This window comes from Triticum aestivum, chromosome 3A, assembly GCF_018294505.1.
Source record: "Triticum aestivum cultivar Chinese Spring chromosome 3A, IWGSC CS RefSeq v2.1, whole genome shotgun sequence".
NCBI lineage: Eukaryota > Viridiplantae > Streptophyta > Magnoliopsida > Poales > Poaceae > Triticum > Triticum aestivum.
In genome coordinates this window covers 323,494,049-323,505,883 of record NC_057800.1, presented here as the reverse complement: position 1 = coordinate 323,505,883, position 11,835 = coordinate 323,494,049, and the positions used below count along the sequence as shown (strand labels likewise).

General features: G+C 48.8%; 1 protein-coding gene across 1 annotated transcript in view; it reads left to right on the top strand.

The window, feature by feature from the left end:
- Positions 1-757: 757 nt before the first annotated feature.
- The window catches only part of LOC123061242 (ATP-dependent Clp protease proteolytic subunit 3, chloroplastic), a 32,159-nt gene continuing 21,081 nt past the window's right edge, over positions 758-11,835 (top strand). Inside the window, exons 1-2 of the mRNA XM_044484243.1 lie at positions 758-1,081; positions 2,170-2,284. Of these exons, the coding sequence (XP_044340178.1) occupies positions 824-1,081; positions 2,170-2,284 (373 nt within the window). The 5' untranslated portion in view covers positions 758-823. The remainder of the gene's footprint in view (positions 1,082-2,169; positions 2,285-11,835) is intronic.

Below are 11,835 nucleotides of genomic sequence, written 5' to 3'. Positions count from 1 at the left end.
CGACCCCAGTCTTCGAGGAGTTTCGGTCCAGTCTCTGTGTCTTCGGCGACGCTTCGACTGCGGGGAGGGGGGGTGTTGAGCGTACGTTGTACATTGCATATGTATCGGACTAGGGTCTGTACTTATACAGTTGTATCACTCTCCCCCCCGTATATTTGTACATCTTGGGAGACAAGTAGAGGCCGGTCCTATATATATGCACCATGCACACGATCAATGATTATCGATTCGTGCAATCTCATTCTTCCTAACTAACACCCAGCCCACCAGGGTTCAAATCCTGATGCTCGCATTTGTTTCTGGATTATTTCAGGATTTCCAGCGATGCGCATTCAGTGGAAGGAGACGTTCCCGTCGACGACGAGGTGCATACGGTGACTTCGTAAATCTCAAGATGATATGTCGGCTCAGTCTTTCGGAGGTGCTCATAGGGGTAGGGTGTGCGTGTGTGTTCATAGGGGTAAGTGTATGCGCGTGTATATGAGCGCTTGTGTCTGTACTGATATTAAAAAAAAAACCATCACTAGTATTTAAGCAATAAAAAGTAAAGCGCCAGGCCAGGGCAGCAACCAAACAGGTTTACACTATACTATCCTGGCCGGACAAAATATTCGAACTCCTCGGGCAACACTCGGACAGCATTATTTTTCAGGCACAGTGCTCAGGCCTCCGACGCCTCTAGCATGTCTCAGGCCAGGCCATTGTGCCCCAGGACTCCGACCCAACTTGGGAAGGGTCGTTTATATACAAATAATCCCCATAAATCTGTTGCTTTCACCCGTAAGCCCTTCCCGGATAACAAAAAGTGGAAGGTGAAGCAGCCATGGCGACCATCACGGCGCCTCCCTGCTCCTCCTCTCCATCGTGTATGTTCCTCACCCGCAGCTATTGCTGCTCGAGGTCGGCGCCAAGAGCGGCCATCCGCTCATCTACGGTGGCGGCAGCCCGGCAGACGCTCTCCTCCGGATGGGACCTGTCCGGGCTGTCGGGAGCGCGACCGGCAGCTAGAAAAGCCCGTCTCGAGGAGTTGGACACCAGCAACATGCTTCTCCGCCAGCGAATCATCTTTCTCGGCTCCCCGGTTAGCTTCCTTCTTTACTTCTTGCCCAAATCCCACTTTCTGGTATGTGGTTCTTGCATTCCAGGTCAAGTTTCTCGTGATAAATGCTTAAAAGCAGGAAATTCCATGTGTTTTGAAGTCACTTTTTTAGGTAGAGAGATCCTCTAGCCTTTCCCCATAAAATAAATCCTGTGTTTAATAAGTCAAGATAAATAGAATGATTGCTGGAAATTTTGAGTGGTATTGAAAAGAATGCAGTACAATTGAATTTAACCAGTAAATCATTTCAACCTGAACATACACAGTAGGTTTGTTTCATTTATGCATTCTAACATTTTACCTCGGGGATTCTGCCATTTTATGTGCATATGGTAGAAGTTCATCACATGTCTACGTTGTGTGACCTTTATTGGCTGTCGTCATGGTTATTCCAGTTGTTGTAATCATCATTAGTTCTTTCTAATAGGCATCAAAATGGTAAATGGAATATATTTTTGTATTTTTTGCTGCACTGTGGGCAAGCTTTGTCCAGCATAAGTCATGTGATCATATAAGTGATGTTTATTGATGGATTAGATGTTACCTTGTTGCACCATATGCAACACATTACATGCTTGCAATGATTTTGAGTCACCTATTACCATTGTTGTCGACTGATGATAATTTGAAATCTAATATAAACAGGGGTTATTTCCTTGGGGATATTCTTTTTTGTGTACATCCTTTTCCCTTTTCATCTTTCTTACCACAAACAGATCTGAAATAGAACTACTTATTTGAGGATGATTATCATATATCTGGTCCAATTCCACGGTTGGTTTAAATAGCATACCCGCGGTAGAATAATTTTTAGTTGGAACTCGCCACTACCATGATAGGACATGGGACATGTGTTCTTGATATTACGGAGTGGGATGGTGTCAAAAGTCAAAGCTAATAATACCACCATTCAATTTGTCTCAGTTATCAAATTATGCTTGGTCTGCAAGCTATTGTTTCCTGTGCACATGTTAAAACTTAAAGTACTTATGTCAATCCCCTAAAATGGAGTTTAAACCAGATATTTATGCATCTGTTTCTTCGAATGCCCTGTGCTGATTGCTGAGCAGGTGGATGATTTGAATGCGGATCTTATCACCAGTCAACTCTTACTATTGGATGCAAAGGACCACACAAAGGATATCAAGTTGTTTATTAATTCACCTGGAGGCTCCATTACTGCAGGTTGGTACTCTTAATCTTACTGTAAAAACTATTCCTGACACTATTTGTTGAAAATAATTTAACAAAAGGATAGATCCAGTGCATAGAAGCTCCCACACAAGGTGGGGTCTGGGAAGGGTTTATAGGAACCTAGTCTTACCCCTGCAAAGTGCAATGTAGAGAGGCTGGTTCGAACCCAGGACCTCTTGGCACAAGTGGGGAGGACTTCACCACTGCGCCAGGCCTGCCCTTTGTTGAAAATAATTTAACAACATTTCAATTTTAATGATCTTGTCATATAAAAATTCAAACTTTTCATATCAAATTTGGATTTTTTTGAGGTAAAGGTTGGCTCGTTCATCCAGATAAAAGATTCAGAGAGTACAAGCCCCCTTTTTAGTTTGGGTGGGAAGATAAGAGTTGGGCACAATTAACCCTCTGTTTCGTTGAAGGGGTGAGGACGTATAAGCATCACAATCAGAATTCCTTGAAACAACCGGAGTAGCGTTACCTGAAACGGTAGAACTTCGAAGGTAATAAAGACCATTGGTCGAACTTAAGTCACCTTTCATCACAACAAGGGAGCCTTTGGTGACCTTCAAAACACTATCTCCACCTGAATACTTGTACCCCTTTGCATCAAGGGCACTAACAGAGATAAGATTTCTCTTCATCTTCGGAATATACCGAACATCTGTCAAAGTTCTGATTATGCCATCAAACATCTTGATTCGAATAGATCCTATGCCTTCAATCTTGCATGGTGAATTATCAAAACCCAAAACGGAACCAGCAGAACTAGTGGAATCAAAAGTATTAAACCAATATCTATGTGGACACATATGAAAAGTGCATGCGGTGTCAAGTACCCACTCATCATTGGTCTCAGCACATCCAGCAATAACGACAAGAGCATCATCAGAACTATCATCACGAGCAACGTTAGCAGAATTTTCACCTTGTTTGTTACCTTTCCTTTTTTCCTTGTTCTGCAACTTGAAACACTCAGAGATGTCATGCCCGTCTCTCTTGCAGTACCTGCAATACTTCTTGTCTCTGGATTGCGACCGGCCCCTGTAGCCGTTCTTACTTTTGCCTTTGTTTCCATTATGTGAGTTCTTCTCCTTTGTCCTGCCACGAACAGATAATCCCTCGGCTTGGGATGAACTTGAACCATCATGAGGCACCATTAGTTTCATCTCCTCCTTAGAGTTCAAAGCTTCATAAACTTCATTAAGTGTGAGAGTATCATGACTGTATAATATGGTGTCTCTAAAATTGGTATAAGAACTTGGCAATGAACAAAGTAACATTAAAGCAGTATCTTCCTCTTCATACTTAACCTCCATTGCAGCTAGATCAGATATGATCTCTTTAAATTCTGAAATATGATTCAAAACATTACCTCCCTCGGGTAACCTGTGCAGGAATAATTTTTGTTTCAGATGCATCTTGCTAGTGAGATCTTTAGTCATGCAAATCCCTTCCAGCTTTAACCATAGAGCGGCGGCAGTTTTCTCGCTCAAAACTTCCTGCAAAGTATTATTATGCAAATGGAGCTGAATTTGTTACAAAGCCTTACAATCAATTCTTTTCTCCTCAGCAGTCCAGTCCTCAATTCGATTCTTCCCAAAACCATCCAGTGCTACATCATAGCCAGCCTGTGCCAACAACGCCCGCATCTTGACTTGCCATAGGGTAAACCTTGTGTCACGATCCAGCAGCGGAAAATCGTACTTCATGGATGCCATGAGTTGATAAACTGTGCACAAAGTAGTACAAGTCGTAGAAAAATTCTTGATAGAATTAATTAATGCGGAGCAACGGAGTTGAAAAAATAGCACCTGGAACTCTCGGTGGCTGTAGCAATTGAGAAGTAAAATATTTGGACTAGTAATTCAGCCTTGTCTTCACGTGAGGAGTAGAGATCAATCAGATCTCGATTTGTGTGCGTGTAGCACAAGTAGTACTCACCACTGATGTGGATTTGGTCTTCACGTGGAGGAAAAGTAGTACTAGCAGCAGCAACGACGGTTGATTTCTCAGGAGCAGCACACGGGGCCCTGCGTACTGGATCAGCAGCGGCAGCAGGTCGCGTCGGGACTCCTGTCGCCTGTCGGTTTTGGCGACATGCGGCAGCAGTAGAAATCGATGCGGCTTCGAATCGGCGGATCGCCTGAAGCCGCGTGCGGCGGCGCGCACGACAGAACCCTAATCTCCTGTCTCAAAAATCTTATATAGAAACCTCAGCTTTGATACCACTTGTTAGATAATAACGAGAAATAAACAAGACAAAGAGACACGGATTTTTACGTGGAAACCCTTGCGGGAGAAAACCACGGACGCACGAAGGCGCAATCACTATGAGGAGGAGTATTACAAGCACGAGACGACATGCCGTCTGAGGTGCGACTACATGGGGTATATATGAGGGCAATACATGAGAGTCCTTGGAGGACAAGTAACCGAGTTGTACTCGTACGCGTCGACGTCAACGCAAAGGCCCACACCAGTTGTACTACGTCTAGTCCAACACAGTATAATTTGGATCACAATTAACAGATATCTCCGCTCCTCGGGAGCCAGCCTGGTGAGGCTGCTCCCCGGGGAGGTCTTGGTGTCGTCCGCCTCGCGCGGCTTGGCCGCTCGCGAGGGTCTTGAGCTGTGGATGTTGGAGCTGGGCCGTATTGGGCCACTGGCAGAGCCACGCCGTGGGCCGCAGGCAGGTAAGTCTGGGTACCCCCGTTCCCAGTACGCCGACAGTAGTCCCTGGGCCCAAGGTACGCTCGAACTTGGCTTTGAGGCGAAGCCAAAGGTTAAGTGCGAAGTGCCGCGGGCCCTAACAGCCTGCGGCCCTGGTCGATGCGTGGCGATTGATGGGACGTGGGCGCCTCTGCTTCCCCACGCTTCCTCGGCAACCGTTCGACTTGACAAGACCGTGCTGCATGTAGAGAAAGCCATCATTGCGTGGGATCATGGAGGCCAGCGGTTGGCCTTCCTTGGCTATAAATGAAGAGAGGGGCGGAGCCCCCTTGCTCATCTCCATCTTCCCGCCGCCTGCTTCTTCTTTCTCCTCTCTGCCTCGCCGCCTTGCTGTAGTCCTCATGGCGCCAACGAGGAAGTTCTCCGCCGCCGAGAAGGGGAAGGCCCCCAAGGAGGGACCTGACTCGCCACCCCCAAGAGAGGGCGAGGCCGCCCCCGCAAGCACGTCGCGATTCCTGCGGCGGCTTCTCGGGGGTGCAGGCGCGCCTTGGCCAGCCGTGGCGGTGTTTCTTCTCGTGGCGGGTGCCGCCAAGGGCGAGGCAGCCCTTGAGACGAGGGGAGGCGTGCCATGGTTGCCTAGCCTCCTTGGCCTCGCTTCCACTCGGCCGAGGTGCTCCCGGAGTTCGTCGTGTGGTCGGAGAGGCCAGCCGGCACCTGGCTCCCGCTTCCCCGCTTCTTTGCGGGTGAGCTGCCGGCCGCGGGGCCTGACGGCCTCTAGCTGCAGGCTGATGGCTGTTGCAACAAGGCCTCGTGGGTCGGGGTCGAAGTTTCCGCCGCCGGGAACGTGTCCGGCTGGCAGGCGTTTGCCCGCACGCGCGGCCTGAGCGGGAGGTGCATCCTTCACTTCAAGTTCGACGGCGTTGCGACCCTCTATGTGAGGGTGTTTGGGGAGGACGGCCGTCGCGCAGGGTGCTGCCTCAAAGACGACGGTGGCGACGATGAGCTTGGCCTTGACGATAGCCGCGACGATGCCGAGGGTGAGCTCGCCCTTGGCGACGGCGGCGGCTCCTCTAGCGAGAGCATGAGCAGCGGCGGCTACCACAAGCCGCCTCGTCGCCGGGCTCGCTTCGAGGACGGTGGCGGATCGTCTCGTCGCCGCACTCTGGTGAAGTGGGAGGAAGGCTCGGGCTGAGCTCGGAGGCCTAGGGAGCTGTTGTGGTTGCGCGGGCCACTTTTGTTTAGCCTTTCCTTTTCCTTGCATTTGAAAAAAGGTAGAGGGCCCTGCTGGGGCGTGTAATGAACCATGATACTTATGCCACTATGTTGTGCTTATTGCTCTGATGTATGCTGTGATGTTCATATCCGGGTAGGTGCGGTAGAATACCTTAGCTTGATACACTCGTGGTAGTCTCGCGCCTCGCGATGGCGCGCCCTCCATCGTCTCGTGAGGCCCCTTGCTGTCAGGGGTCGCTGGCCTCAGGAGATATCATGAAGCTGCAGAATTGTTAGAAACTTTTGTTGGGTGTCCTGTTCTTCCTCGCGCGAGTCCTCAGGCGTGGGCTAGTCGTGGCTTAGTGCATCGCGTCGCGGTACACGGGGGGCACGGACTTAAGAAGATGCACAAATCACAAGCTCGTTCGAGGGTGTCTCGCGAGGATAGGAAAAGCCATGGCCCTGGGGGACAGGGCTGTGGCGAAATGTGTTTGCGGCGCGGGGTGGGGCCAACGCCGCGCATGCACACACCTGCCCAGCCCCTGCGCGACGCGCGCGAGGTAGAGCGACGAGCAACTGCCGCTCCTCCTGGGCTAAGACCGAAGGGCAAGAGAGAAGGCGAAGGGGAAATCCAACTTGGCAATCGAAAACGCGAGAACTCCAAATTCCATTAAAAGAAAGGGGGGAAAACCAACTACAGAAAGCAAGCAAACGAACAGCCGCGTCCGGCATCTAGACTAGTCTTCTCACCAGCGCGGAGCTAAGTGCTGCCACTAGGACGTGGGAGGGAGCCCCCGAGGCCTGAGGGCGGCTCTCCGGAGACTCTGGAGCGTGTACAGCCCCACTCATTATTACGTGAGAGTGTCACGAGCGGAGGCCTTCACAGGTACGGGGCCTTGCTTCATGGGTAAAACTTCCGGAGGTGCCTGGAACGGACGCTGCGGCAGTGGTATCGCCGCAACGCCTGCTGGTATCTTGCCGCCCGGAGCGAGGCTTGACGGCGGCGTTCCTCCCCCAGCACGAGGTCCATCCCCCGCGTGGCGTCTTGGCGTGCCTCGTCAAACGCCAAGACCCGCGTGGAGCGATGCTTGACCTCGTGAGGGAGAACCGCTTCGGCTCCGTAGACGAGGAAAAACGGAGTCTCACTCGTCGGCTTGGTGGCGGTGGTGCGGATGGACCAAAGCACGGACTGGAGCTCGTCGAGCCAGCCCCTGCCGTAGGCCTCAAGCTTCTTCTTGAAGGTTCTTGTCTTGAGGCCTCTCAGGACCTTCGCGTTGGCGCGCTCAGCTTGGCCGTTGCTCCTAGGGTGTGCCACTGAGGCGTAGCATATCTGCGTTCCAAGATTAGCCGTTGTCCTCTTCCCAAATGTAGGCGGGAAGGGATCCCACAACGGACAAATTCAAAGGGAGACCATTAGTACAAGTTATCCTGACAAAAGTAGTCTTTGCCTGCAAAAGCTCCTGGTCGTGACGCCGCGGTGGGCTCCGCGATGACCTCCGTTCTGCCGTCCTGACGGTCTTGGTCTTGTTGCATCGAAATGAAAACCTTTGCTTGATGCCTCGGGACTCCGCGCTTACGCTTGCCTCCTTAGCACCAAAAAGAAAACTGGTACACTGCGTCCGCTGGCGTCCGCCTGGCCTTGGTTGTCATGGCTCATGTCACATGAACCTCGCGAGGTGCACCTTGCATTGATATCTTCGCTCCTCGGGAGCCAGCCTGGTGAGGCTGCTCCCCAGGGAGGTCTTGGTGTTGTCCGCCTCGCGAGGCTTGGCCCCTCATGAGGGTCTTGAGCTGTCGATGTTGGAGCTGGGCCGTACTGGGCCGTTGGCAGAGCCACGCCGTGGGCCGCAGGAAGACAAGTTTGGGTACCCCCGATCCCAGTACATCGACAAGGATGAGCCTAAATTTTGTTTGGTTTGAGCGATGAGGATGGACATTGGGTTGTCTACAATGATTAATTTTAATTAGAGAGCTTCAGATGTATAAGACTTGACAATGTGGTCGATATGCCCTTTACTTTGGGGGTTGTAAGCGTAACTCATCGGAGGACGAGGCCAGTGGTGACTGGTGACGGGTAGGCGCCATGTCCGGTGGCTGGAGCAGAGATTGGGAAATCAGAAAATTAGACTAAGTTTGGAAAGCATATAGAGGACTTATGAAGCCTAGCAGAGGATAGGTGTCTTGGGTGATATGAATAATTGTGTGCGCGTGGTATATGTACACATCATCCATTATGATGCGCACATGCATGTGTTGGTTAGCACAAAATATTCAATGCTCAAATAAATGAGTTGCATGATATAGAAACATGTCATCCATCATGAAAGATTTGTTATTATGTATAGCATAATGGAGACTCAAAGTGTGAGATGCATCCCTAGTAATGTCTAGAGCATTGTCATGAATGGCATGCATATGGTGCACACAAGGGATGGAATCATGCGAACTACATTCATGTTCATGGCATGTTGTATGGGATGAATTGCACGCATTTTGCAAAGGTAGCATAGCAATATCATCGCAAGAGAAGCAAAATCCAATAACCATCATCTCGTCATTTATGCCATAAGTGCAAATGGGATTTATTTCTATGGGGCATGCATAGTTACTATGTTGAGATTGAAATGATGCAATATGGGAGATCTCACTCATAGCATATGACAAGTTTAATGGATTGTTAAACATGACGTGACCGATAGAATTTTCACATGATATCCTATGGAGCATAGCGTCACAACTAGGCAATTCGACATGCTCATCATCATATTTATCATAAATAGGTGGCACATCTAAGCATGTAGAAGACATAGTATGTGGTGAATCCATAAGGTGATCATCATCATGCAAGCAATCGATGTGAAGATAGTCCACTAGTGGGACAAGTGAAGGACCATTGCCTATGTTACCTTTAGAGCTCCGCTCATGTGTTGTAGGTGAGGTGGCAAAAATTGACGCTTGGTCAATAGCTTCATCAACTTGATGGTACCTCTCAACTACCTCACTCACTAAGTGTTGTGTCTCACTCACTCCCGCTAGGATGCTGTCACTCATATGGTTGGTGGAGTCACTCAAATGGCTCTCAACCTCACATAGGATGTGTGGCATGCTCTCGTGTGTGGGGCTAGTGGTGATCACACTCATATGGTTGGTGGAGTCACTCAAATGGCTCTCAACCTCACATAGGATGTGTGGCATGCTCTGTGTGTGGGGCTAGTGGTGATCACACTCATCCTCTCATAGAAAATGCACTCAATGTCATATATGATGGAGTCACTCGTCTCACTCATGTCGCTGTGGCTCTCCTCACGTGGCAATTGGGGCATCTCGTCATATGTGGGTGTCAGAGAGATGTAGGTGCAAATTTCTCCATACTCGACTCCTTTCGCCTCCTTGGCTGAAGGGATAGTCCCATGCTTAACCTCCTCATCCATAACGCCTCCTAAGATGAATGCCGTAGTAAGTGGCAAATCATCACTCTCCTCCGAGACCAAAGAGAAGGTCTCATGTGCGGTGTCGTAGCTTGACTCGGAGTATGAGTCCCATTGGGATGCTGTCTTCGTGTTGTCAAAGCGGTTCGTGATTGTCGCCGTGATCGAAGGGGATGGCCCTTGCTCGACCGTCTTATTGTAGGAGGCCCATATGATGTGACACCTCGTAGCCTGTCTCCATGACCGAAGGGGATTTCCCATGCTCGGCCATCTTCCTTGAAGGGCTTCCGAAGATGGAAGTGTCACCCTCGCTTGTAGGTGGTCGCCTTGGACTTGATGATGTCGATGTAGGCGTACTCGTGGGAAGTAGGCGAAGATGTCGTACGTCCAAAGACGAAGATGCCTTGATAGCACTTGGCGAAGATGTCGAAGTGGTGGTGGTAGCTGTAGCTTCCACTTGGTGGTGCTTGTCTTGCGGTCTTCGCTTGTGCTCATGAAGGTTGGCCGTAGTAAGATGTAGAGCTTGTTGGGACTTGTCGGTGTGCGCAACTTGAGCGTATTCATCTTGATGGTGATGTTGTCGTGCTTGAACTTGTGGTCAATAGTGCTCTTCGTCGTCGTGCACATTTGGCTTGCGGGCGTCTTGGCGGTCGTCTCGAAGATGATGACGGTGCCGCGTGGTACTTGCATCGGATGGCCGCTCCGAAGATTTGTGACTTGAGCGTCTCCGCCTTGAAGATGACGAAGGGGAAGAAGACTTGTAGTTGGCCAACACGTGTAGGATGTCATCCATGTGTGCGTCCAACTTGTCGGCGAGGTAGTCCCTTTTCCTTGCTTCGGAGTGTCGTATGTCGATGGCGAGTCGCTCGATGCGGTCAAAGACCAAAGATGATGTGCTTTGCCTATCCATCGCAAGACTCGAGTAGAGGTGAGTAGGAAATAAGATAAACAATACTAAGATACCTTTTCCCAAAGTTGAGGATGTATCCCGTGTCACTCAATGTGAATTGGGAGAATAGTGGAATTGGTACCGGACTTGTTCACTGACGCGTACAAATTAAAGCTTATCGAGTGGCTTGGTTAGGACAAGTGGCACAAAATTCAAGCAAATGTTAGTCCAAGATATTGAAAATGTTAAGGAACATTCACAAAATTGCAATGTAAAGCAAATAGATCAATAGCTATGGTGACACAAGAAACACACACACAGATAGATAGATCAATAGCTATGATTTAAAGGCTCCACGACCAGATGGTCTTCATGCTATTTTTTATAAAAGATTTTGGCCCATGCTAGGGGATGATTTGGTGGATGAGGTCTTGCAAGCAGTGAATACTTGTACAATTCCACCGGGTTGGAATGATACTGCGATTGTGTTGATTCCCAAGGTCAACTCACCCGAGAAGGTAACCCAGTTTAGACCTATCAGTCTTTGCAATGTGGTATACAAAATTATCTCCAAAATGTTGTCAGCGCGTTTGAAGGTTTTACTGCCTGATATTATCAGCCCGACCCAAAGTGCTTTTGTGCCTGGTAGAATGATTACAGACAATGTTTTAGTGGCTTATGAGAGCTTTCATACTATTAAAAATAAGAGGGTGGGAAAAGAGGGTTTATGCGCTATCAAGCTTGATATGCACAAAGCTTACGATCGAGTCGAATGGCCTTTTATGAAGGGAATTATGTTGAAACTCGGTTTCCAGGAGAGATGGGTAAATCTTATTATGAAATGTGTCTCTACTGTTGAGTATAGGGTACGGATTAATGATGAAGAAACTGAAAGTTTCAAGCCTATAAGAGGCTTAAGACAAGGTGATTCATTATCTCCCTACCTTTTCCTATTATGCATGGAGGGCCTTACTACTCTCTTGGCGCATGCGGAGGAGAGTGGGAATATTTCAGGAGTCAAGGTTTGCAGAGAGGCCCCTACTATCACAAATCTCCTTTTTGCGGATGACTCATTGATCCTCATGAAAGCTAATCAAAAAAATGCAGAGACACTTAAATCAATTTTGGACTTATATTGTGATGCGTCTGGACAAATGGTGAGCGTTGAAAAGTCTAGCATATTTTTTAGCCCAAATACGAGTGGGGATATTAGAGAACAAATTTGCTCAATTTTGAATATCATGATCGAAGCTCTCAATGATAAGTATCTGGGCCTGCCTGCACATGTGGGGTTAGATAAGAACGATTGTTTCCAATATCTGATTGATCGCATTGTTATG